The 27,672-nt window shown below is 35.0% G+C and overlaps 1 protein-coding gene across 8 annotated transcripts in view; it reads right to left on the bottom strand.

Moving 5' to 3' along the window:
• KIAA1109 (KIAA1109 ortholog) overlaps window positions 1-27,672 on the bottom strand; it is a 236,371-nt gene that overhangs the window by 90,083 nt on the left and 118,616 nt on the right. For 7 of the 8 annotated variants that reach the window (XM_037830586.1, XM_037830590.1, XM_037830591.1 and 4 more), the window contains exons 42-51: window positions 24,207-24,349; window positions 20,752-20,971; window positions 20,111-20,269; window positions 18,464-18,639; window positions 15,477-15,652; window positions 9,526-10,232; window positions 8,855-9,100; window positions 6,760-6,853; window positions 5,095-5,145; window positions 1,039-1,245 (exon numbers count right to left, since the gene is read on the bottom strand). In XM_037830586.1, the coding sequence (XP_037686514.1) occupies window positions 1,039-1,245; window positions 5,095-5,145; window positions 6,760-6,853; window positions 8,855-9,100; window positions 9,526-10,232; window positions 15,477-15,652; window positions 18,464-18,639; window positions 20,111-20,269; window positions 20,752-20,971; window positions 24,207-24,349 (2,179 nt within the window). The remainder of the gene's footprint in view (window positions 1-1,038; window positions 1,246-5,094; window positions 5,146-6,759; window positions 6,854-8,854; window positions 9,101-9,525; window positions 10,233-15,476; window positions 15,653-18,463; window positions 18,640-20,110; window positions 20,270-20,751; window positions 20,972-24,206; window positions 24,350-27,672) is intronic. The other variant, XM_037830589.1, reaches the window with a different exon arrangement.

The raw sequence follows: 27,672 nt of genomic DNA, 5'->3' as shown, positions 1-27,672 counted from the left end.
GTGTGTTTTATCTTATTCATTCATTTATTTCACAAAATCCTTTGAGTAGGTACCGTACCCACTTTGAAAATGAGAAGCATAACTAGTAAGTGGCAAAGCCAGGATTTGAAATTATTCAGTCTGACTCCAGTCTGATTTATTAACTACTACATTCTACTGTCAATACATTATAATAAGGGAAAATTCCATAGGATATTTTAAAACTAAGGCTCATGTACACATTCACGATTCCATATTCCATACACAGGAGAAAGTTTTAATTCATTGCTATTTAAGCCAACTTCAGACATGAATAAATATTACATCAGAATTAAAGATCTAGATAGAATAATTGGAAATAACAAATCACTGTTTTAGGACACCATCAAAAGACACACTAATGTTTTTCCACTTTATAGGATGGGAAAAAGGAAACAGAAAAAATTTTAACCGTTTTTACATATTATTTTATTAGTTCTTCCCTAGTCATAGCTTTTGGAGACCAGAATAAGGCTCAGCAATGCAGACCCATGGTCAAGGGCCATAGAGAGAATAAAGGTTAAAAGGCAAAGGTCTGATTTTACTGCCCTTTGAAATACATGTATGTGGCATGATCAAATCCTGCCTTGAACCATGTATAATAATTCCATATCAAGGAAAGCACAAAACCATGAGTGGGACAGAAATGACCATTGCAATTTTTTAAACCTGTGCAGTCATAAATTTCAGTGAGTTCAAAGTAAACTTGGATTAATACAGTCTTAGAATTTATCAGGTTGCTTTCCAACAGTACCTCTTATGATGTCCAAAAATCTCTAGGATGACTTAAGCTTTATTTATGCAATCTGGAACACTGACAATGGCATTCCTGACATAGTTCTTGAATGATATCCAATATGATTCTCCCATGATTACAACCTAGTTACTCTCCACCTGACCCACTGTCCATAATAGTCAATAATTAGAAGTAACCCCTCATCTTCCTCCAAACTTTTGTTAACCCAGCAAAGAATGCACTGAAGTATTACACGTAATTATAGAACATGAAGAAATACTTACACTGTCGAAGGTTGTCTGATGAGGTCTGAGATCTGTTTAGATAGTTGGTGAGAACTTCGAACCATCATGCTATGTAACGTGGCAGGGTGCTGAGGTATGTTGATGCTGATAGCCCCTACTTTGAATACGGCAGCATTGTTGGTCTTCAACCCTCTCTGGGCACTGTATAGGGCTTGAGACTTGGCAATACTACATTTCACTACAGTTCTATCAATAGAGAAGGAGGACCATTAAAACACACCCAAATAAAGAGTAATTTTGAAAAAATATTTTGAGAGGAAGAGAAATTCTATTGCATCTTTTAATGACTTAAACAGCTTAAATTTTTTATGCTTTAAAATCATATATTGAAGAAATAATGTTTTCTGAAAATAATGACAGAAATTTACTTTACACTGTTTGTACTGAATAGTAGTCTATACTTTAATAGGCAGAATTTATGGAAGAAAATAATTATGTACTTACATGTAAGTAAACTCATGAACATTGACACATTACATACATACATACACACACATACACGAAATTTCATTTTGATTATTTTTTTCACTCAGAACTCCTCTTTTCTTCTCCAACTTATTTTACGGAATTGTATAACCACTAAAGAGATTACAAACACTGAATATGAAAAGAAAAAGATTCCATCGTATTTCTTAAAGCCTAATCAATCAGAAAGAGCCCAAGAAATTATACTAACAATCATCCAATATGTTAAAAGAAATTGACAGGAAAGGAGAAATGAAACTTGCATTTTCAGTTTTTACTTAATATGTTTTCAACAAGAGGAAAAGAAATGACAAGTCCAAGTTATAATGAGTAAGGTTACTATTCTTGGTTATGAATTAGTAACACTTACTGGTACAGATTTTATAAATGCAGAGATATTATCTTTCTTGATTTCCTGCATTGTCTGTCCAGTGCCTGGAACATGGTAGACACTCACCAAATATGTGTGAAATGAATAAACAGAAATCAGTAAAGGAGAAAAATGGGTCTCAACTACAAGTGTGGGATTTCATAGAGAGCACGTTATAGGACATGTATGCAGAAGCCATGATGAAGCAGTCTTCGACATATACAATGGAAAGGTCCATTTCAATGAATCGCACCATTAAATGCCCAGATAATAAAAGGATAGCTTTTAAAATAAATATTCTTCAAATGGGCATGGATTCCTGACAACAGATTTAGCAAACACACAAAAAATGCAAATTTCATATTAACTATAGATCAGTTCACATACATTTATCTCTACCCAGGCTGCAGAGGATTCATCAATAATGAATTTGTAGTCTCAAGACAATAAAAAGAATAAATTTATCACAAATAACTCCTGTTAGAATAAACTCTGAGAACCACAACAGTGACTTTATCAGAGGTCTTGATTATTCGCAGACAGTGAAATCCAGACAAAATTTAAAAAGGATTACTAGAGATCTACACTGCTTTCTTTTACAAAGGCAACTGTTTCTCAGGGATAATTGCTGATTGAAAAAAGGCTGTTCTATGGAATTGGTCTAGTCAGCATAAGGGTAGGCTCTGGGATGTTTTACATCTTTTCTAAAATATTATAATAAATAAAACCACTTTTTGATACCAATGACATTTCATTTGATGCTCAGGTTCAACATGAGCCAGAACACATGAGATGGTGCTGCTACCAATCACTTCTTTACTAGTTATGAACAGTAGCCCTCTATTGAATGAAACTAAACACACTTTTACAAAGAAATCTGTCCTGTTACCATAACAGTCAAGAAATTTCACACCTATCTCAGTTTTATCTTTATAACCTACAGAAGTCTGTTATCCTATACTTTCAATCATAAAACACATACGCAACACTTTTTAATTACATGGCAAAAGTCAAAATGGAAAGCTAGTGGGGCTGATTGTTCTTGTACTGTAGATTCTACTGGGATATTTAAGTGGAAAGTTTGATGCTAGGGACTTCATGGGCTCCGTGTTGCCCAACTCTGGAAGGTCCCATTCATGCTGTAGTCTATATAAATGATGTCACCACTATAATGTGAGTGGTGTACCTTGGAGTTGGACAACATGGTGGTTGATCAAATTGAGCCAGAAATTGCTGAGGGTGTCTGATTAACTCTTAATAAACTAATGTGGAAAATACAGAAGGAGATCCTGGCTGAGTAATTAAAAGTTTACAAGCTGCCAACAAATTATCTATTCATAATTATAATTCTTGAATAGAGTTGTCACCTTATCTAGGTCATACAACATGGGTATATACAAGACTTTTCACAAGAAAGCAGTGACCAAAATATCTCTAAAGGTAAAACTATAAAAAATTGTAGCATGCCAGGCATGCCTAATATATGTGAAAAGTTCATGGCAAGTGAACAAGATGTCCAGTTAAATAATTCACTGATAGTCGTAGTCTACTATGCAAGGTCCTTCTAGACCCACTGTGAGCCTCCGTGACAATGACCACAGGGCCTTATCAGGTCAAGGCTTTTTCCTACCTTCTTTTACTTCCTGAGTCCAGGTAAAAGGGCCTTCAAGGCAGGCCAGCCATCCTTGTCCATGCAACAGGTTGAGTGAACAATTAGAGGGTGTGTTTTGGGAACGTGTCATCTCTCCCTCTATTGCCACTCCCCCCACCCCCTCCATCTACTTGAGCATACATGTCCCAAAATTTAGAGGTAGGGTGAGAAAGTAGACTAATTTATGCATCCTGGCCTAAGCTGCCCGCCTCAATCCAATTTTGCCAGAAAATCTCTGCAATGGGGGCAGGGAGTGCAGTGATCACTTGTTATTCAGTCAATTATTAAAATCATCGGAACGTCTTTTCCCATTTGGTAACTGCAATTTACATGCTTAATTCTCCCAGTAGGACACCCTATGGGGGGGAAGGGTGAGCGAGACATCCCAACAGGTACCACTTCTCATTTGCTTACTGTTGTATCCCTGGATTCTAATATATTACCTAGCACATAATAAGTAACCTAATAAATAATTTTTGAGCAGATGAAAACGTGATCTTGAGCCATTAAAAAAGCATCTCCTCAAAAGTCATTCAGTATTGACATTTTTTTTGCTATACATGTAGAGAACTCAATGATAAAAATGAAAGAAACAATAAATATTCTCCAGCTACTATGACTACTGAGTAGAATTAGACATTTTTCCTACATCTGTTAAAATGACATTAATGTGAAGGAGCTGTTTCCAGAAAACATTCTGGAAATTAGAGAAGTAGAAAATTAGTTTTCTAATTCAATATTAGTACACTTATTCCTTATCAGTACTTACAGTTGGCTACTGAAATGGTAAAGATATTTTGTCTATGCTCTATTATCAGTACTCAGTGAAACAAATGTCACCAACTACGATTATCTTACCATAATATTATGGAGCTTAATATGCACATCCATCCATGTTCAAAGAAATGACTAGTCCTAACTAACATATAAAATCGTCATGTTGACAGACTCTTGATGAGTAATTAAATGTAACACCTCAGTATATCTTACTACCACAAAACATCAGATATACAATGGATCAAATTAAGCCACTTGAAATGTCAAAGTACATATAGTAAAAACCCATACTGTCACTGTAACAGTAAGCTTTCTCCATCTTAAAAACAGAATTATAAGGATGAGATGTACAGATATTTTCATGTATTAGTGTTTTAACAATTATTTAAATAATTATTTTTGCAAATAGTGAAAACTCCTTTACACAGTGAAGCCTTTTAGCTTCTATTACCTTGTCTAACATTACCAGGGATTTTTGATAAAAATTTTTGATAGAAATTTTAACAGAAACATATCTAAAAAGCACAAGCAATACACAATAGTGGTACAACCTTTCAACAACAAAACAATGTATGAATTACCAAAAAAGTCCTTACCTGCATGTCTTTCTTGAACACCTGTAAGCTTTAGCTATAAAGGGTCAGTATCAAAGCTATAAAATAATATCTAGCTACATACATTCACAGCCATGCAGATAATCTAAGTATTTATCTTTTAAACTATTCCGTACTATGTTAACCACAAAGCGATGAAAAAGAATAATATGACATACAGAAACTCTTGTTTGGCTGTGCTTGTAGGAGATGTAGGAAAATCCTCCAGTCTATGGAAGAAGATTGAAGAGAAAGCAGGAAAACAAAAAGGAAGCAAATAAACATTCATGCATCAATTAGTCACAATATGACCAATCATCTGAAAGCTTTTATAATTTCCTGTTTTTGAAATTTTTCCTCAAAATACCTTTTAAATTATTTTTTTAAGTTTTCTTTCCTTTTATTTGAAATTAGAAATGAAAAGCCAAGGAATAAATCCAGAAAAAAAATTACCCCATTTCACAGGATTGTTGTGAGGATTAAATAAAATAATCTATGTGAGGCTCCTGGCCTACAATAAGTACTTCTTAAGACTGTAATTATTATATAATAATACCCCTTCCCCATACTGAATGAACAAGAGAAAGATCTTATCTCTCAACACTAGAATTTCCTGGTCTGTCTTTAAAAGATTGCTGAGGAAATGTGCTCTGGATACCAGGAAGTCATTATGAAATATACTCCCTTTTTTCTAGATTTACAGATCCAAACTACCCCAGAAAGACTTAAATCTGACACTCTTTCCAGGAGGTCTTGAGAATACTGGACTCGGGACAATGATTTTAACCAGAACTCAAAGTAGAAAGCTATAGCCAGTTTATAAACATCCATTTAGGGAAATGTTCCCCAAGATAGATGTCATATTATCCAGATTTAAAAAATATTCTGCACCTATAACTGATCATACTTATTAGTCAATCCATGATTAATATTTAATTTTTATAGTGCTGAACCAATATCCTCTATTTAATTGGTTATTATAGCATGATGGACACTTTATGGGACAATGGAAGTGTAACATTAACTAGTTATTATATTGAGAGAATACATTCTGAAAATATGGCCTGAATTGTCAAAACATGTTTCGGAGTTAGAATGTAAAACTGCTCCACTGAAAGGAAGTTAGGAACAAAGACATATACTCTCAAGTGTATGAACAAATTCAAATGATTAAATGTATTGATAACAGATTAGTGATTTGAAAATCATGTATAAAGACACTCATTATCAGAGCAATTTTGAGCAGATCAAGATTAGAACTTGTAAGGAAAACGTAAGAGCAGAATCAAAAGATAAGCTATACATGTATAAAAAAACATGGTATACTCACTATAAAAGGCTTACCTATACTATCATAAGAATTAAATAGACATTGTTTTTACATTCCTTAAATACAAATACGGGAAAGTTGTGAAACACAGTGTTAATATGGAAAATGATTAGTTATAGTTAATATAAATTTAACAGCTGGTCTATATTCTTTTCTTATAATTTTGTTTTACTTAAGTATTTGAATTAAATGGGCTTCTGCATCTCATATATTGAAATAAACTTTGTACTGTGATCATCTTTTCTTGTTAGATAATCTTACAATGCATTGGGAGTCATTTTTTTGGTGGGTGGGACAGGTAGATAGTAAAACAAATTTTAAAAAGGGAAAAGAATTATTCTTCTAAAAATATTTTATTTTGTGATTTTTTTAAATGACTGTCAGAATCTCAGTATCTGGGAACACTGTGTATAAACCTCAAAACAGAGAAGCCATGGATTCATCCAAAGGGCTTAAGCTTCCACAAAATTATATCAAACAAGTATGAGAAAACAGTAAAAATCAACACACTTACTGTATATTTGGTGTAATTCCCTCAAGCAGCACTATATTAACACCACCAATATGAGCAGTGGCACATGTTTCAGTCATCTTTTGGTGTAAAACATCTTAAATGTAAGGAAAAAATCATTTGAATTCTGGATAATAAGTGCACTTCAAAATATATTCAATTCAATTATGCCCATAATATACATAATGACAAAACTTAATTTTAAAGTTGTGATACAACTTGTTAAAATATTTCAGAAATATTTTAAAAATTTCTTTGAAGTTTTTTATTTCTATGCATTCATATATACATACCTATTGCATGCCAAAATTGGAATAACACTGAATATACAAGTTTAGAATGCCATTCAAGCATTAAATACCCTAATGACACTTTAAATCTCAAAAGTAATACCTCCTCAATGTGCAAACCTTGGAAAATTCAAAGAAACACAAAGAATAAAAAAAGAACCACATAAACGAGCAATCTTGCTCCATATAATTCCAGTGATTTTAACATAAGGTATAAAATAAATATTTTTATGACTTACAAGAGTCTAATCAAATCACACATACCATTTTTGCCTATTTTTCATTTAGCAATATGAACATTTTCCCATATTAATAAACTCTTCAACATGATTTTAAATGGCTACATTGTAAACTGTCATGGATATAACAACAACTTGACCAATCCCTTAATGGCAGACATTTGGTACTTCTTTGTACAGAAATCTTTTCACACAATTCTGATTTGTTCTTCTACCTAGGTTGGTAGACATGGAACTGCCAAGTCAAAGTCTGTGATTTAAAGAGTATTGATACAAGATACTGAGTTACTCTTTAGGAGGATCAAGCCAATTTATATCAATTTAGAAGTGAATGAAAACGTCCATTTCCCCCATTATCACTAAAACTGGGTACTGTCATTTTTAAGTTTTGCTAAACCAACAAATGAAAAAACTGATCTTTTTTTTTTAACCACTGAAGTTGAGCAAATTTTTATGTCAATTTAGCCATCCAAAATTTTTTGTGTGTGTTGTTTATATCCTTTACCTATATTTCTAAGCAGAGTTGAGGATGTTTGCATTTTTCTAAGCTATGATTTATGATCCATCTAATTTCGTAAAAGAAATTTCTTTAACGGTATATAATTTTTCAATTTAAAATTAGTTTTTAAGTATACAATACATGCTCAGGGTACAAAATACAACATACAAATAAGGGTATATAATGAAAAGTAATTTGAAGGCAATTTTTAATTAAACTTTGCATATTTGGCAATCATAAAATTAACAATAACAATACATGATGAATCATAATTTCCTTTATTCATGTAACATAATGTATAGGATTATTTACACAACCAGAAAAAAAAGAGAAACTGGTGCAAGTGCAATCCTGCATCTTCACTTCCACGCTTCTCAGTTTCTAAAGCTGTCTTCATTTAACAGCTTTAAAATCCCTAACACAGGGGGCAAACACTGTATCTCCTGACTATAATAAGAATTTACTTTTTAACGTCTCTGAAATCGTTCTGCATCTTACAATCAATGGCATCTAATCATATCTAGCAGCATTATTTCCTTTTTTTGTGATACATAAAATAATGGTACTTCTTCAAATTGATGCTGCCTTAGATTTGATAAAATTCCATAGGTTGCAGGATCATACACAAGATGTATGGTTCATTTTGGCTAATCTAGGAAATGTTATATCAACTAAGGGATCTCTTTTTATAGAGCTATTAAATGAACACTGGATTATAAGATTTCTATAGCAGTAAAAAAGAAAAGCAAACATTTTACAAATTTCATCATTTTGATAAGATTTTCAGGTATTAGAGACATCTTACTAGTTTATATTAAAAGACCATCAAAGAATAAGTGCCACTGAGTATGAAGTATATTATCTTACATCTTTATGTGTCCAAATATTTTCATTATTATCAAAGCTGCCTCATAATTCACTGATCTTCAATTACATTCAGAACTCTTGGCACCCTACCTTGGAATTTAGGAATTCTCATTTTCTGAAGAAATATTGCTAAGTAGGAATTTTGGAGACATGGCTTTGGTTTTTCAGAAAAGTAGCACTACAGAATTAGAAAACTGTCATACCTTTCATTTTTTCCTTAAGGGTAAAACTGCCATGAATTCTCTTCAGTTCTGATTCCATTGTTAGCCCACCAATGTCTGCCTCCAGGTGTGTGCGGTTCACCATGCCAATCCCAAACACTATTAGAGTAACATGCTGAGGTTCAGAAGTGACCAAACTACGTTTCCTCTGCGTCTTACTCAAACTGCTATTGTCTTGTTCATTCTCAAACACCACTTTACATGCTGGTTCTGTGGGGCTCCGAACTCCTTTGTAAGAAATGGAAATAAATGGGGGGATTAGATATGAAAACTGTAAAATGGAAGAATATTACAAACTCTTACCTTTCCTTTTACACATTCCCAACCAGCCCGCTTCTCTTCTTCCCAACAAAATGAATTGAAAATGTTCAACATTTTCCCAAGGTCCTAATGAAAGTAAATAGTAGAGCCAAATAATTGAAATCAGTCAGTCAGAGTTCCCTAAATGCACACTGTGTAAGAGTAGGAAGGGCAGGAGACGGATGGCAGGATATCTGAATGCCATTATTATTTTCTCTCTGTGGCAATCGCCAATTTCTGTGCATTTCAATTACCCACTTTTAAAATTAGGAAAACACAACAAATAGCCTGTTGTCTTTTTTTACATTACTGCTATTCTGAATGGGAAATTAAGACATGAAAATATCTGTTACCTGCTGGTCCAAATGTTTCTGAAGATTTTTCCAATATTCCTGTTGGATCAGAGATAAGTGAATAGAAGTTAAGCAATTTATACATATTCTGCCAGCACTCTGCTGAAGGTTCACTTTGTTCTGACACCGTAATTGAATCAGAGTCATCCATATGAATGGTCATGTGATCTACCACATCCTTTGAACCTTTCCTAGACACTTTTGAAGTTCTTCTTTCAGATCTTCCTAACGAATTTTTGTTTCGAGATTCCTTTTTGTTATTCTCATTGTTGCTCCTCTTGTTCTTTGCATTATTTACTCTATTGCCACCATTAAGACTTCCTCTGGAACTGCGGCTAAAATCAGATGAGCGAAAATCCCGGTGTTTTCTGGTTTTGAAAGTAGGTGTTGGGGAAGCTGATCCAGCTGTATATCTACTAAGTTTAATATCAGTCTGAGTAGCTTTGATGTCATCTATCATTGTACTAAACTGATGAATAAGACGAACCAATGCCATATCCACATGCTGACTTATTGATTGACAGGAAATAGTAAAGTTGCAGTGAAAGGTATTATAATAACGCTTATTGAGATCATGAAAAGAAAGGGCACTGGTAGAGTTCTGAGGGGTGTACACCGATTTTTCCATTACAACAGCACTGATGCTAAAGGTTTCCAACATTAATGCTGGTTTGAACTCAAGTGGAGGCAGATTCACATGGCCTTGCCTAAAATATTAAAAAAAAAAAAAGAAAATGAAAAGGTTTTACTTCTTTTCCAGAACTACATACTCTTCATTAATTTATAAAGCAAAATAATCTCCAGGTTGAAATATGTGACAAACTTTTTAAATAATGTTTAAGCAAGAGACCAAGTGGACTATACTTTTTTTCCACTAAGCCAGCCTTTTTATAAGTTGGAAACTGAGCTTTAATTCTTCCTTCTCCATCTCACTCTAAAATTAGCTAACCTAGTTTCAAAATCAGTCTTATGTTAAAAAATTATTTCAGTAATGTGATAAAACAATTTCTCTTGTTATCCCTACAGTACACCACTATGGCAATATGGCAGAGGCATAATACTACCTAATATCTGAAGAGTGCTTTAAATTCCCTCAAAGTGCTTTCACATCTATCCTAAAACCCTTTACTTTAAGTAACCAAGGCAAACAAAAGGGTTTAGACTTTATTAAGAGTAAGTGACTCGATTAAGAGTAAGATCTAACAAGCTCATTAGTGAGGAAGCCAGGATTAAAAGGTACTCTAAAAAAGGTCGTATAATTCAACCATAAAGCTGATGCTTGAATTTCATCTATAACAGTTTGTGAAATGGCTCTACAATTAATGCTTGAACACTTCCAAATCTGGGTTCTCCCTAATTATGAGCTTCTTATAGAGCTTTTAATGACACCAAACTTAGAACACCCACCTTAACCCTTCTCCCCCTCTGGAAAACATATATTTAATTTCTTCAAATTTTATAATTTTATTTGCTATTAGAAATGAAAACCTCATAACATACTTAGCCAAGTTGAAAGATGTGAGGAAAGCAATTAAAACAAACACAAGAAATACACACACAAAATTTTAAAGCCTTTTACAAAAATTATTTGGCAAATCCTCCTGCTTGTCTAAACATTTCTATGGTAAGAATATCAAAACCAAATTTAATATAAAAAGTCCAAATTAGCTCAGATTTCCACAAGTCAATTACTACTAATAACAATAAACCTCATGCACCAAACAATAAATGCAAGCAGTAAATCTTTAAAAAGGTATTTTTTCCTCTCTTTCCACATATAATATGAATATACAGCTATATAGATCACAGTAAACACAGGATTTTTTTTTCTATAAAAGAAATTAGAAGCTGCTTTGATGTTCTCAATTTAACTTAAATAATTTACAATTAGAGGACAGTAATTCCTTAATGAGTACTATTAGTTCTTGTTTATTAAGAAAAATCCCACATTTTAGTATAATTAGTGAAAATGTATTAGATCACAGAAAACTTACAATCAATATTAAGCATATGATCAGAGAAGGAAAAACTGGATTTTGAGAATTAGAACAGAAGGGAGAGAAGACCCAAAGAGGTAAAAATAGTCCACAACTGCAGAAATCAGAAAATAAAGCAAAAACAAAAATCTAAAACATGTAAGAGTGGCAAGAAAACCTTAATGAAAGGAGATTCAGGTAAAGGAAAAAAAATCTGGGTATATGATGAACCAGTTGTTCAAGACAAAAGCAGCCAGACAGGTAAAGAACTGTTATGGGCATTAGTGCCAAAGGTTAAAATATAAATTTAAAAACATTTATTAAATCTCTAATATGTGCAACTATTTTGATTGGAGACAACAAAGAGATAAGGAAATTGATATTTATGAGGACTTACTACATGCCAGAACTTACGCTAAATTATTTAATAAATGTCTTGACTTTACAGTCTAGCAGGAGAGTTACACATGTTTAAACAAGAAACTACAACCCAACAATGATGTACAATAATTAACATAATGAACAATGTGCTACCAAAAAAATAAAAAACAAAACACCTAGACAAAACTGAAATTAATGACTGGGAAAAGTCTGGTGTGGCCAAGGTCTCCAAATAAATAATTTAAGGTGGAATTACAGCAGATCTGAGAAATGAAAGCTAACCACGGGTTAGTAATAAGAATGTGGAGGACTCAGAGCTGCTGTGATATCAGTTGACTGGTGGTTTGATGGGTTGAGCCCTCTACCATAGGTTTTACCCTTGGGAAGACAGTTGCTGCAAAGGAGAGGCTAGGCCTCCCTATAATTGTGCCTAAGAGCCTCCTCCCGAATGCCTCTTTGTTGCTCAGATGTGGCCCTCTCTCTAGCTAAGCCAACTTGAAAGGTGAAGTCACTGCCCTCCCCACTACGTGGGATCAGACACCCAGGGGAGTGAATCTCCCTGGCAACGTGGAATATGACTCCGGGGGAGGAATGTAGACCTGGCATCGTGGGACGAAGAACATCTTCTTGACCAAAAGGGGGATGTGAAAGGAAATGAAATAAGCTTCAGTGGCAGAGAGATTCCAAAAGGAGCCAAGAGGTCACTCTGGTGGGCACTCTTACGCACATTTTAGACAACCCTTTTTAGGTTCTAAAGAATTGGGGTAGCTGGTGGTGGATACCTGAAACTATCAAACTACAACCCAGAACCCATGAATCTCGAAGACAATTGTATAAAAATGTAGCTTATGTGGGATGACAATGGGATTGGAAAAGCCATAAGGAACACACTTCACTTTGTCTAGTTTATGGATGGATGAGTAGAAAAATAGGGGAAGGAAACAAACAAACAAACAGACAAAGGTACCCAGTGTTCTTTTTTACTTCAATTGCTCTTTTTCACTTTAATTATTATTCTTGTTATTTTTGTGTGTGTGCTAATGAAGGTGTCAGGGATTGATTTAGGTGATGAATGTACAACTATGTAATGGTACTGTGAACAATCGAATGTACGATTTGTTTTGTATGACTGCATGGTATGTGAATATCTCTCAATAAAATGAAGATTAAAAAAAAAAGAAAAAGAAAAAAAAAAAAAGGAATGTTAAGTTCAGCTAGACCAAATACAATAAATTCAGAGAATCACCAAAGAACCTATCTAGGAACATAAAAAAGGAAATGCAGTCAGATGAAGGTCTAGCCTGTGGTAGTATTACAGGGCATTTAGTAGGCTACTAAGTAGGCCATAACTATAAACCAACTAACTTTTCTTTATATATTTATATATATACATATGTATTTGCATATATAACTTGTATCTAATCAAATAATATATATGAAGCTACATACACTATTTATGTGTGTTTTCATGTCACATACATACATACACATGCTTATTTATACTATATTTTATATATATAGGAAAGTTGGCTAAAACTTTAACTCAAATATTTTAACTCTAATTAGGGAGTGTATAATATAGATATTAAATGTTTTGTTGTTGAGGTTTGCGTGGTTCCAATATGAATGAATTTCAGTTACCACAGTTTAGTTAAATAACACCAGGCCCCCAACAATATGATTCAAATTTTAATTGCCACAGACAGTAACTAAAATTAACTGTAAGTGCATAAAGTACAAATGTCATTGACAGCTCTTTAGTCCACAAATCATTATATAAATAACAGATGCAAATCATGGTCATTGACCAGTCACATCACTTCTTTCAAAGTGTGCCAGTATATGGACATTTGTTATTCAGCCTGTTATTCAGTCTATGCACACAGAAAGCAACGCATGCAGCACTGTTGCCTCCTTGCCTTCTAGTGATAAACCATGTGATGCTTTACAAACATGGATAATCAAAAGAGAGAACTGGCCAACAAAGATGAAAACACAGAAAAGAAACAAAAAATGATAATGCTAGAAGTAAAATTCAATTGAACATAAATGGAGTCATAGAAGAAACAGTTGACTGGAAATGTTGACACTTTCACTGTTTGAGAGACTTTAGATATGCAGCTACAGGAACTCAGTGATGGAGAACTTATCGACATAAAGAAAGAAATTGTGAAAAAAAGCAGGAAGATATCCCAGAGGAAGTGAAGCTAACAAAAACTTCAAAGTAAAGGACTTCTTGGAGATATTTCATGACACTGAAAGTGCAAAGGAGAGCTGATCCATTCTTAGAAAGGAGTGTGACATTTCACCAAGGCAAAGAAAAGAGGCTCATTCTGTATTGTACATTATAGGATGAGAAGGCAAGCACTGTTCAAACTATCCTTGATAAGTTTTGTTACAAAGAAATAAAACACTTAATTCTCTATGTTTCTAAATGTTTTAAATTACAATGTACTAAGTAAATACTAGTTTTACTATTTTTTCATTTCCCCATATACTTATAATGAACAATAAGAGAGATTTTAATGTTTTGACAAACATTTTTAAAGGTCACAGAACAACTGTAATTTTTCCCATTGATTACTAATATCACTTTGCATAGTTTCAGCCTCCACAGTCATATGTATGTTCCACACTATTGTAAAAAGCACAGAACACTTGTATATAATAGAAAAGACAATGTAATTTCCAGGTGCCTGTGTCATTAGAAAATCTTCAGATATTTAGACCAAAAAAAAATTTAAGCTACATTTTTTCTATACATTAATTACCACAGAATTTTATAAAAAGTAATTGTGTTAAATTATTTAAAATTTTAAATAGAACTTTCCAAATGAAGAATATATGTTACTTAAATATATATATTGAATATAAGTTCATTCTACTTTTAATCTACCACCTTGCAAAAGCACAAATAGGATGAAAGCAAGAATGATGTAAAAACCTTTTGTCATAAGTGCCACCTATGTTCATATTCTACTATGCTTATACACTTAAGCAAGACCCCAAATGTAATTCCAAGTTTCCAAAGATTAATTAAAGCCTGTTAGGGGGAATATTATTTCCTGTACAAACAGTAAAGAAACTGAAGATCTATCCTGGCAATAAAGAAGGGCAGTAAAAGATAGTTCTTACCATGCTACATTTAGCATTCTTATATGGCTAACACTCTCAATATGATTCCTACCATGTTCCCAATACAAGATAGTACTTGCTACAAGTCAACTCAGAAAGGAGGTTAGGAATAAATTCTAAGTAAATATATAAAATCAGGATCCATAAAATCATAAAAATTCACTCACTGTAACGGCCAAGTAAGAAAATGCTGAGGGCATATATCAAATGTACACTTTGACACTCATACATGATCAAACATGGCATGAAAATATATCTGAAAATAGGCCTTGTTATCTGTTGATAAAAATCAACAGGTAATTAATAAGAAAATGTGATTACTATTTTTATTAAATGTAAATTACCTTTCCATTAATATATTAAAATTACTTTCTTGTTAGGATTAGAAGAAAGCAAAGTTAAAAAACAGATATTATAACTTTTGTACAAAATTTTACATAAAAACAATATAAAAGACACCTTCTTGCTCTTTTGCCTTTTCTCTCTTTAGCTGTGTCTGAATCCACGATATCTGCTCTGAGGCAATCCAAAGTCCCTGAAAATGAAAGGTGTTCTCCGAAGTACATTCGGTAGCAGAGAGGCATTGCATCCTGTGACTGGATCCCTGTATGACTCAAAAGAGGTTTGAAAACAACCTAAAAGACATAAAAAATTCATATTAGCTCAATTTATACTTCATCATTTACTTTTTCTTATACTACCTTGGTAGATATTATTACTATAATGTGAAGCAGGAAAAATTCTTACATAATAAATAAGGCTCCAATTTAAAAGTTAACCAGTACTTTAAAGCACCTATTATATGCCATTCATCTTCAAATTAATCATAAGGACAAAGATTCCTTGATCCTGCCTTTTTGAAACTACAAGGAAAATAAATTATGAATTAGTTTAAATCATTCTACTTCTTGCTTTTAAAAAAAGGTATGAATAACTAATGTGTTTCCATAAAAGTCTGCTATATTAGATTCACAAAGTAGTTCCTCAGCTTCCTGTTTTAATATTAAAACATATCAATGTTATATTAAGAACATCTGACCTATTTTTAAATGGTATCACTTGGTTAACAGTTGTCGAACATTTGTTTTCTGACAAAATTTCCTTTCATTTTTAGTATCACACATGCTTTTGAAAACACATCACTCTGGTTAAATCTCTAGTTAACTGAATTTCTCAGTTGCTAAGAGCTAACCCAAACAGAAGCAATTATATTTGTTTAATACTGGATCAGTACTATCTACTCATTCTCTGTTGCATGGTTCCATTTCCTTTCCTGTGTCCTAAATATAGGTGTTACCCAGTGTTTTCCTTGGCCCCCTTCCAACTCTTTCACTAAACATTTTCTCTGTGTGATCTTCTTCTGAAGCTTAAAACAATCCTATCCAAATGGACAAGTGCTATTTGTGTAATGAGAGCCAAGTCCACAATTTTAATTGTCTCCAGGTCATCTAATTTGGCTGTGCTTGGCAATAAGGCCATACTTGTGAAGGTCTGAGTGCCTAGAATGAGAGAATGCAAACAATTTTACTTTAGGCTAGAACTTAGGGGGAAGTTCTCTCTCCCTTGTATACTTGCTTGGCATACTTTTTCTTGGGCTTATTCTTTCTCAGATTTGCTATATCAAAGAAAAATTTCGTTCATCAAGGTTCAAACCATCCTCCATCCTTCTGCATCTTTGTCGTCTATTTATGCCTCTGGTCAATTCTCCATACCTACTGAGACTTTGGTTCCTGACTTATTTTCTCCCTTTTATTTTCCATCCCAATTTATTATCCTGAATGACTTCACTGGTTACACAGGTGACCCAACTGACACTTCAGATCCAAAGTTACATGACTTCCTTGTCTCCTTCAACCTTGGCTTAAACTGCATTTCAGCAACTTTCAAGACACTTAATTATATTTCTTCATCTCATTTTTCTTTCTACATCTGCCCTGAATCAATTCTCATCCATTCCTACAGCTAAGCTGCTAAGGACAATGTGAGCCATAACTGCATTCATTGGTACATCAACAGTAACCTAAACCCTTAACTAGACCCTCAGCACTATTTGACAATCCTTCTGAGGGTCTGTGGTGAGCTCTCTTTCCCATTCACTTCAACACTTACAAGTTTCTAAATTACCTTATACTAATTTTCATTTATTACTTAATATTCACATTCTTGGTGGATTTTATAGTCTCATACATATATATAGGAAATAACGTAGTTATCTCTAAAAACATATATTAAATGCTAAGAAATCCAACAAACTTACACACATAGAAATATAAAATAAAACATTTCTTTTCCCACTCTTGCTTTTTTAGAAAATAGAGGTATTCCTAAAAATTACTCTAATGTACTGGAGAAATTAATCTCAGGAAAATTTAAAAGTGCCTGACACATTTCTAACATTAAACTGCCTTCTGTAAGTAAAAGTGTTAAACTTACCAATTTGCAAACTTATCACAATAGTTGTGAACTGTTCTTATTGCCACCCCAAAAATTCTCAGAGGAAAACATATGTTTCTTGTCTAAAGCATCTCTCTGTATAATTGACTCAAATTCTAGTACTTCTCATCTATAAGAATCTTGCTCCACAAGTCAGGCTCTTTTTCCTATTGTACTGAATATGATTTTCCTAATTCCTAATAAGTATATAAATATACTCAAGACTCTTCCTTCCTGTAAGAATAACACCTCTCAATATCCATGCCCCACTCTGGCAAGTCCCACTCTCCCACTTATCTTCTGGTCATTCACACTAAAAAATAAATTTCAAAGGCCTTCCACCTTCACTCTCCATATTTAATTAATTAAATAAAATCTCCACAATATTTTTTTATCTAATCAGAGTCACAACCACCTAAGTTTAGAACCTCACTACCACATGTGAACAATTTCAATGACTCATCTCTTCCTTTCATCTCTAGTTTCTCTACTTCAATCCATTCAACACATTTCTCCCTATTTGATATTTTTACACATACAGTTCCAGTCATTCTATTTATTCCTCTGCTCTAAAATCTTCAAGCCTCCCCATTACTCCCTCAACAAAGTCTTAACACAGCACTAAAGACTACATGACATATTTGGATTTATCTTTCTAGTCATGTTACTTAGCCAATCTATCTCCGAATAACAAAACTATTACTACATTTGACAAAGAACTATATACGACTTTTCTGTTAATAAGCATCCATAGGTACTTAATTTGCATTTATAATTAACCCACACACTATTTTAAATGTTACATGTAACATTTTAAAATGCTAATTTACATTTATAATTGACCCACATACTTTTTAAAGGCTCCTCCTTTTTTTCATGAAGGCTTTAGGCAGATTAGGCAGAGAATAGGGACCGTCACTAGAATTCTAAGATACATATTGCCTGATGGTTCTGTTGCTAAATACTACCTAATGAGGCATTACTATAATTACAGAAAAAACAGACTAGCTCACCTGTGCATCAGCAAGCTGAACAGCAGGAAACCCCTGATTCGCTTCTTCTACACCTGCCACATCATCCTGACTAGTGCTATGCTGAGAATGTGTCCCATCCAAAGTATTCTGGTCACTAGACAAGACTGTGTTGAAATCTGATGCTGAGGGTATTGTAGGAAGATTGGGTGCAACACCTAACAGAGTAAATTTCAAGAATAAAATGTAAATTATTAGGAAAGAAAAACAACATAAAGGGCACAGCTAAGTAAATTTATGAAGCCTGTATTATAGCACTGTTACTAGACCACTTAAATTGAAAAGAAAAAGAAATTAGTACTTACAGGTTATTTTACAGACATGATCTATTAATGAGAAATGCAATTAAATTTTCAGAAAACATCAGTCATCCTCATACACCTATATTAGAGTTAATCAGACCAAATGGGGAATTTTATACCCAGAAGGTCTTTGAAAAGCATGTGATGTCCCATCAGCTTTCCAATGAAGAACAGAGTAACAGACAGTAGCAGGAATACAGAAAACAGCTGTAGTAGGGCAAAAGCCATGCATGTCACAGAACCACACATACACATTTCTTCCTAACTATGCCTTCCCGAGACAGAACAAAAATAAAATGGCATCATTGCTTTCCTCTGTACTCCTTTTATGCTTTAACTCCTCAGGCAAAGGACCTATGATAGAGAGGAAATGCTCCTTTCCGGTTCTCAAATTTAAACTATATACAATCTATACATTGGTTTAGTGAGACTAGTACCAGAAAGGTGCCAAGAGCTGGCAAAAGAATCATCTTTCTACCTTCCTCAACAAAGGCCAAGGCTAAGAAAGAGCAAGTAGTTAGTATTAGAATCAGTTCCAGATTCAAAAGCACTCCATATGCCAGCAAGAGAAAGGACTGAGTAAACAGGAACATTATCAACCACTTAAAACTTTCATATTGTCTAGCCTAACAAAATTTACTATCAATCCAAATAGGTGTTACATATATTACTTCTAGCTCTCTTCAGTAACTAGCAAAGGCTGCTTCGCGTGTTCCTTTAAATATATACATATTAAAATATATATATATATATATTTACGAGAAAATAATACATACGGTAAACTTGGAAAAACAAAAAATAAAAAAACAGAAAAACAAAAGAACAGAAATGAAGGGTGGGTTCACTTTAATTCTGGAGACAATGACCATTACTAATTTTAATTCTCTGCCAGTCTTCTTTCTACTTACATATATTCTTTTAAAATTAATAAACGGCACTCATGTATCTTCCTCCTTGAGGGCAGGGATACGTACATAATTTGCAATTACATTCTGTATTTCTTCATTTTTCTTCATTTATTTGAAAATTAAACCAGCCACATTAATTGGAAGCTTTAAACTCTTTCAATTATATACTACCTCATATATGACATATTTGGTTTTCCACGGAAACAGTAAGTACTTACTATTCTATTCTCTCAACTGCAATACTATCAAAAGTATTTTATAAATGGCCAATTCCAGCTAAACAGTAATTAAAATGTTTGAAATTTTTAATCATCCTCTGCAAAGTAGGATTCTGCCTGAATTTTCCATGTTCCCCTTATTCAGGGGAACATGTAATGTCATCACTCAATACCTGTTGCAATAATGTCATCACTTAATACCTGTTGGAAGACTATTGTGTCCTGGTTTTGTAACAGGAGATTCTTGTACCACACTTCCTCGATTACCCACAGCATTTGACATCCAATTATAGAAGCTTACAGATGATGGTTCAGACAGCAAGGGATGTTCTGATAACATATCAGTGGCCACTGTATTTCCTGAAATAAAGTTTGACTGAGTATAGAATTACTTAGGTATGAAAGAGCAGAGAATGTGATTTACACAATTACTTTTGAAAAATCACATTAAAATATCCATCTTTGCAGGTGTTTTTGACATCTCACTGCATAATGTTGGTATTGGGATATTACATACATTAATAAATAATTTATTTTTATTACAATGGGGGAAATTTCTATATTGGCTGCTCTAGACAGCACCTCACACCACACCTTGGTTGACACCAATGTCAATGCTACCATTCAAAAATGTAAACTAAAGACATGAAGATACCACGAATTTAAAAGAGAACAAAAGTTTCCTAAATTTTCTCAAAGACAAGAGGTAACATGAAAGATCAGTGTTGCAACCAAGCATATAATTAAATAAACTTAAGTACTGTCTTTTTTTTTAATTCCCCCTTAAAAATATAAATTTATTTTTAAATAAATTATAACTTTGTCAAATCTAGAGGATGTACCTGTTCTTGTTAGGGAGCTACTTTTCACAGCTGCACTACTTCTCTGAGGAGTCCCTTCCAGAAGATTGTGTAAACTTGGGAAGCTTCCAGTCAGGTAACTGAGTAGGCTCTCCTTCCTTGGACTCTCCTTTACTGGCATCGCAGCACGTCCAGTATGCACTGGAGAATCTGTGGCAGTATCTCCACTGGTATAGCTCAGAGAATGATATGGGTGAATGCCCTGTGGAAGGAACAACACAGGGCTCATTTTTACGCATATAAAAACCACTGCTAATACTATAACTACTATTGCTGCTGCTATTACTGCTACCTATTTGTCACATTAATACCAACACCAATCTACCAGGATTGTGGTAAATCTTAAACATGTGAAAATGTTTTATAACCCTATAGTACAATACAAAGGACAGCTTTTATTATCATTATTATATCGATGCACAGTCACTGATTTTTACCATGGCTCATTAATTCCCTTCTAAATGTGAAGAGGGGGTCCAGTTGCAAGACATACAGACCACAGTACAGCACATTAAATAGATGATAGAAAATAAAACACTAGTTAACACCTAAGGAGCAGGAGACAAAACACTAGGACTTCAGAAAGTTATGGATAAGATTGTTTGTGGAGGATCTAAAGAACATCCCTATGGATAGCAAGGAAAAAAAGCAGCCTGAAATGATTCTTTTTGTCACTGCTTATTTACTGAGCTAGCAAATGATATCCAGACACAATCCCTCTTACAAAAAAATAATTCCTCAAGAAATTACTGAAAAATATACATACCTAAAATGATCTGTAAAATGACATACCACCAAAAGTAAGTTCTGGTCATAGAAACTGCAGAGAGGAAAGCTATCTGCCTTCAGCAACTGTCCCTGTAGTTTCTCATTGAGGATCAGCAAAGATAACCTGAGAGGAAACTAGAAGCTCTTTGATAAGAGTAAGGAATACAGGGGCAAAGGCTCATATTGGTGTGAAGACTACTGAATTCTTAGCTTTCCCTGGAAAACACAAAGGTCTGTACCTTCCCTCATGCCTTACCAATCATCCTCATTTAGCTGGGAGAAGGTGGAGGAAGGTTGATAACCCAGGAGGGAAAAGAGCACTTACTAAATATCAAACACCTACCAAGCACGTTTCATTTATTGTCTTATTTAACCCTTAACAAGTTATAAAGGTAGGAGGTTATTTGTATTTTGCAGAAGAGGAAAGATCCCTTATATACCCAGGAAGGAAAAAGTCAGATTTTTAATCCAACTGCTTGATTTATATTTCCAAATACTTGACACTAGCCTTCCTAGTGCCCAGTTAATATATTGTTGTTTCATTCTCTGGAGAGTTTTTAAATGCCAAAAAGAATTTCCAGTAATTCTTTGAGGAAAGAGAAAAAAGAAGAAATTACAGGATTGTTCAATCTCTATCTGTTCTGTCACCTCCAAGATAAGAATTTCAGATCAGTTTAAAACACAGTGAAAAAAAAAAAAAAGATCAAACAGGAAGTCCTCAAAAAGCAGTGATCTAAAACTAAGGATCTGAAATTCCAATTCTTTGGAGGACTTTTATAACCCATAAACAAAAGATTTTTTTCGGAAAAAAACTTTTTTTTTCCAAAAGAGATCAGCATTAATAGCAAAACACATAAATATGATCAGAGGGCATTTTAAAAACTGTCAATCAGGAAAAAAGCTGAAATAGACTAAGAACTTAAGAATTTAAAGTGTCCCAGCCTTTAAACTAGACTGTGGAAATAGAATAAACCATACTGTCCAAACTCTTAAAAAATGTATATCAAACTATCATCATATGTTTTGTTTAAAAGAGCAATACTTATACAGAATAAACACTTTAGAAGTGCAAAAGGCTATTCAATCAAAATTAGGTCTTCCCTGTGCCCAGTCTTTTGGCCCACTTAACTGTTTCTTGTCTATCCTTCCATAAATCATCTAGGATTATCTAAACACATATACATAACTTGTCCTTCTTAAGATACAAATACATATTGTTCTATATTTTTCTTTACTCAATGTACTTTGGGGATCATTCCATATTTACTTATAGATCTTTTTAAAAGCTTCACAGTATGCCTCCGTATTGGTGTACACTAATTTATTAACCAGTCCTCTAATGGTTAGCCAGTTAGGATGTTTCTATTATTTTCCTATTATGAATAGTGTTGCAAAGAACATTCTTGGATCCCTGTCTTCAAGCATTTATGAGTATTTCTACAGAACAGATTACTGGAAATAGAAATGCTGAGTCAAAGGGCATAACATTTAAAATTTGACACATAGGTAGTCAAACAGTCCTTCAAAGAGGTGACAACAATTTACACTCCCATCAAGACTATATGAAAGCATCTGTTTTCTCACATCTTCACCAACACTGTAAAGTATCAAATGTTTTAGTTTTGTCAATCTGATAGGTGAAAATGGAAATCTCATTTAAACTTACATTCCTTTAATTATAAGAGAATAAATTTTCATACGGTTGTATGTATTTCTCTAAGAACTGCCTATTTATTTTCTTTAACCATTTTTCTATTTGATGCTTGGTCTTTTTCTTAATGATTAGGAAAAGCTCTTTATTAGGAAATTAGCCCTTTGTCATGTCTTTTCCATTTTGTTTACATTATTTTTTCCATGCAGAAATTTTTATTTTAATATAGTGAAATGTATGAAGCGTTTATCTTAAGGATTCTGGGTATCAGTGTAAGTCAATACCCAAACCTTCCAAAAATGTTAAAATATTAACTGTCTGTTGTTTTCAGTGACCGGAGAAGCAAACTTACAATAACCCACAACAACAACAAATAATTTACTGAGTGCTTACAATATGCCAGATAGTATTTTAAGCATTTTTCATTTATTAACTCAGCCATTTTTCACAACAACCCTCTAAAAGAGTTTACTATTATAACTCTCATTTTACAGATGAGGAAACTGAGGCACAGTGCAATTAAGAACTTGTTCAATTGCAGAGCAGGCAGTGTGGCTTCCAAGGCTGTAGTCTAACCACTTTGCTATGAATGCCTCTCATCAAATACAGGTCAAATTTCTTAAAATAAAAAAATGTAATTAAAACCATAAAATAGGCTAACCCAAACATACATTAATCATGCACTGCATCAAAGGCTTCTCATTAAAACTGACATTTAGGAGATTACCAACATTTTCAATATTGCATTTTACAGAATACAATACTTAATACAATATTCAATGAATTGAAAAGAGAGTGCTAAGGCTTGATGTTTGTTAAAGTAGTCTATATTGATATTAATTACTGATTACATAATTTCAAAAAATGTGTACAATAAAAGTCACTAATCAAGTTAATTTCAACATAAAAATACTCTTTGAATATTTAGGGTGGATAACTAATATTTAAATTTGATATAACAAAAGTTTAGGTCTTCTTTGTGAATTTGAGTAACTAACCAAAAGCAGCAATAATATACCTTTATTTTTAATGCCGAGTCACTATGAGTATGAGTCTTAGAAAGTTTCCTCATTATCTCAGCTCCAGTTACAGGTCCAGAGCCACCAGGTGGGGGCCGGTTAGCTGTCCCTTCTAGCAGCATTGTGTGTTCACTGACTGTGGCTGAAAAGTTCAAAAGCATAAATGAGCTACAGATAATTGTTCATTTTCTTAAACTATCAACCTGTTCTCTTGGTGGTATAACTACAATCAACTTTAACAGTCCTTGAAATTATAAACATGTAATTTGCTATCATTAGGCCCACTCCTCTCTCTCCCAAGCCCAATCACAAACCTCTCATTCAATCTCATAAAAGGCACAAACAATTTCTATTCGATCTTTCACATATGACACTCAAACTACACAGACACCAAACACCAGTTCAACTAAGCTCAAAAGAAAAGAATTTTCACAGATTAACATGGGTATCTGCAGATAATTAACCAGAAGTGATGTTCAACTGTACTATTCTTTTCAACTTTTGTATGGACTTGAAATTTTAGAAGACAAAAAATAAGTAAAAATTCAGACTCAAAACATGCTCATTTATTAAATACATTTACATCCAAATCCTGCAACATATTTTGGTGAGCCAGCCAGGAGACACTTCTCCTCTCTGACCATCTGGACTGGTAAGTCATGGTTATCAACTGGGAAGCTTGGTCGCATGCTTTCACTTTTTCTTCTAGCTTGGCTCATTGCTATCCTCTCCTATGTCCTCATGCAACTGTGTCTCTAGAAATCTAGGGGCTCTGATCCAGCTCCCTCAGGACATAAATTTGGCCTACTCTAAGCCTCTGGCTCCCTCCTTCAAGGTGGCAGGAGCCAGTCTTCATGCTGTGAAGATCCATGGAGGCTCAGGGAGGTGGGTGATACCACCCTTGGAACCTGACTGGAGGCTTCTCCCCATATCGAGCAGGAGTCCAATGGAAGCTAAATCAAGTCCCTGTGTTTCGCGCATGCTCTCTCTTTCTCTCTCTGTCTGCTTGGCACTCTGAGACTCTGCACTCACCCGGCTTCTGTGTCTTTAGGAATCCAGGGGCCCTGATTCAGCTCCCCTAGGACATAAACTCGGTCCACTCAGTCCCTTCTCAGAGGTCAGATCCAACAAGGCTCAGGGTGGTGGGTGATACTGCCCTTGGTATCTGACTGGAGGCTTCTCCCCATGTCGAGCAGAAGTCCAATGCAAGCCAAATAAAGTCCCTGTCTCTCTCTCTTCCTCTCTCTCCTCAGTTCTCCGAGACATCCCCACACTTTCCTTTCTTCCCCTCTAAGGACCATCTCTTGATCCTCGCTTGTCTAAGAAGATTTCCTGGTCCCTCAGAGCCCTTCCTCCTACTGAACCTGTTTCTCTTTTCCCCTCTTCCACAGAGATCCTATACTCTGCCTCCATGAGAGTCTCCTTCTTTCTCCTCTGTCTGGCTTTCAACGCATCCTGAGACATTCCGTCTTTTGCAACACACGATTCCAGACTAGTGATTCTTGTACCAAACAAGGTGTTGCCTGACATTCTAGGAAGTCATCTCTGGTTTAGGCCCATGGGAATTGGGTACTTCCCAATGGGAGTGTCTCTCCTTCGGGCCTTGATCGTTTAGCCTCTACTGAATCCTACTGTGGCCAAATATAAAAGCTTCTCTTCTAGAGCATGCTCTCTTTTTAACCCTTAGGAAACAGGAAACTTACAGGACAAAGGTATTCCCAGGAGTATTGTCCTAAACTTCTCTCAGATGGGGTGAGTACCCCCACAAGAGCGTAGGTCTAGACATCTCCTGGGTAGGAATGTCCTGGGGATGCCCAGCAAAACGTCCCTGGGACTCTCGGGAACTTTACTCCCCATGTTCTCAAGAGATTGGGCTGGCAGAGAGGAAGGGCTCCTCAAGAGCATTGTCCTGGAATTCTTTTGGACAAGGCCTGCGAAATCACCAGAAGCATAGGTCCAGACATCTCTCAGGAAAGGTGTCCTGGGGATGCCTGGTGACTGTACTCCCCGTTTCGCAAGAGAATGGGCTGGTAGAGAGGGAAACGCCCTGCTCTGATGCACATCGGGATGCCATGCAGTCACACTGATACTAGCATTTCCCAGAGAAAATGGGAAATGCCAACAGTCAATAAAGCTAAACAAAGAGGAAGCACAGCCCTCCAATGAGACTTTCAATTACAATACAATCCTCCAGTATGTAAAAGACAGGGAAAGTAGTCAGAAATTCCCTAAGCCTGGATATTATTGGCTCTCTATCAAGACAAGGACCTGAGAGGGATTTGTTGCTTGTGTTATGCCAATGTCTCAATTTTTATTAGAAAAGAAGATCTTCTTCAGGATCCCCTTTTAAAATCTGTTTGCTAAAAGGCATGAGAAAACGTACCACCAAGACAGTTATTGTAATAAGCTAAGGGAGATCACTCAGGAGAAAGAGGAAAACCCAGCCTTGTTCCAGGGGAAGTTGGTAGAAGCCCTTAAAAAGTATATTAATGTAAGCCTGGATTCACGGGAAGGTCAGATTTTGCTGGGCACTCATTTCACCAGCCAGCCTGCCCCTGACATTTGGAGAAAGCTGCAAAAGCTCTCCATGGGCCCACAGACTCCCACTAATGACCTACAAAAATTGCCTTTTCTGTCTAACAGTTGAGACAAGGCCAAGAAGGAAGAGAAGGTAAAGAGAGCTAAGCCAAAAAAAAAAAAAAAAAAAAACAGAGAACAGGCTCAATTACAGTCACTGTTAAAAGTGCTCTGCCCCTTCAAGGTCACCCAAATCACGGCTCCAAGAATCAAGGGCCTTGCTTCAACCATGGGTCAGAGGCTCCTGGAAGAGAGAGTGCCAGAAACCTCAAGCAACCCTCAACCTTGGGACCCACTGGGGCCTTGCCCCAGGTGCCACCAACATGGGCATTGATCTAGGAACTGCACCGTCTCCTGAAGGGGGTGGGTGGAAGCACAGCCCCTAGAGCCCTGCTCGTGGCAAATGAAGAAGACTAAGGGTTCCCAGGCTGCTTATGGCTCTGCTGACTTCACATCAGCCCATCAACCTAGAGGAGCCTCGGCTGATGCGCGACGTGGCAGGCAAGATTAACTTCTTAATTAAATAATGGAGCCACTTACTCTGTTCTGAAATGCCACTCTGGACTTGCCTAGCTATGGAATTGACAGTAAAGCCAAAACTAGAACCTTCATTACTTCTCTCCTTTGTAAGCTTAAGGACCTTCTAGTATCCCATTAATTTCTCATTGTCTCTGAATGCCCCATTCCCCTTCTACGGGGGCTCTTCTTCACTCCCTGGAGGACATCTTAAGACTAGTAAACCCAGCTAGCATTTACCCCCTTGTTTGCACTTTGGCCCCTAATGGATTGAGGCCTCTTGGCATCCTTAAGCAAAAAAACCCATCCATATGGGATGAAGGCATCCTGGGCTGAGCCCGCTGAGTAGCCCCCATCTGTGTTCAGGTTCTC

This window comes from Choloepus didactylus, chromosome 3, assembly GCF_015220235.1.
Source record: "Choloepus didactylus isolate mChoDid1 chromosome 3, mChoDid1.pri, whole genome shotgun sequence".
NCBI classification, from domain to species: domain Eukaryota; kingdom Metazoa; phylum Chordata; class Mammalia; order Pilosa; family Megalonychidae; genus Choloepus; species Choloepus didactylus.
This window is presented reverse-complemented; position numbering and strand designations above follow the sequence as displayed.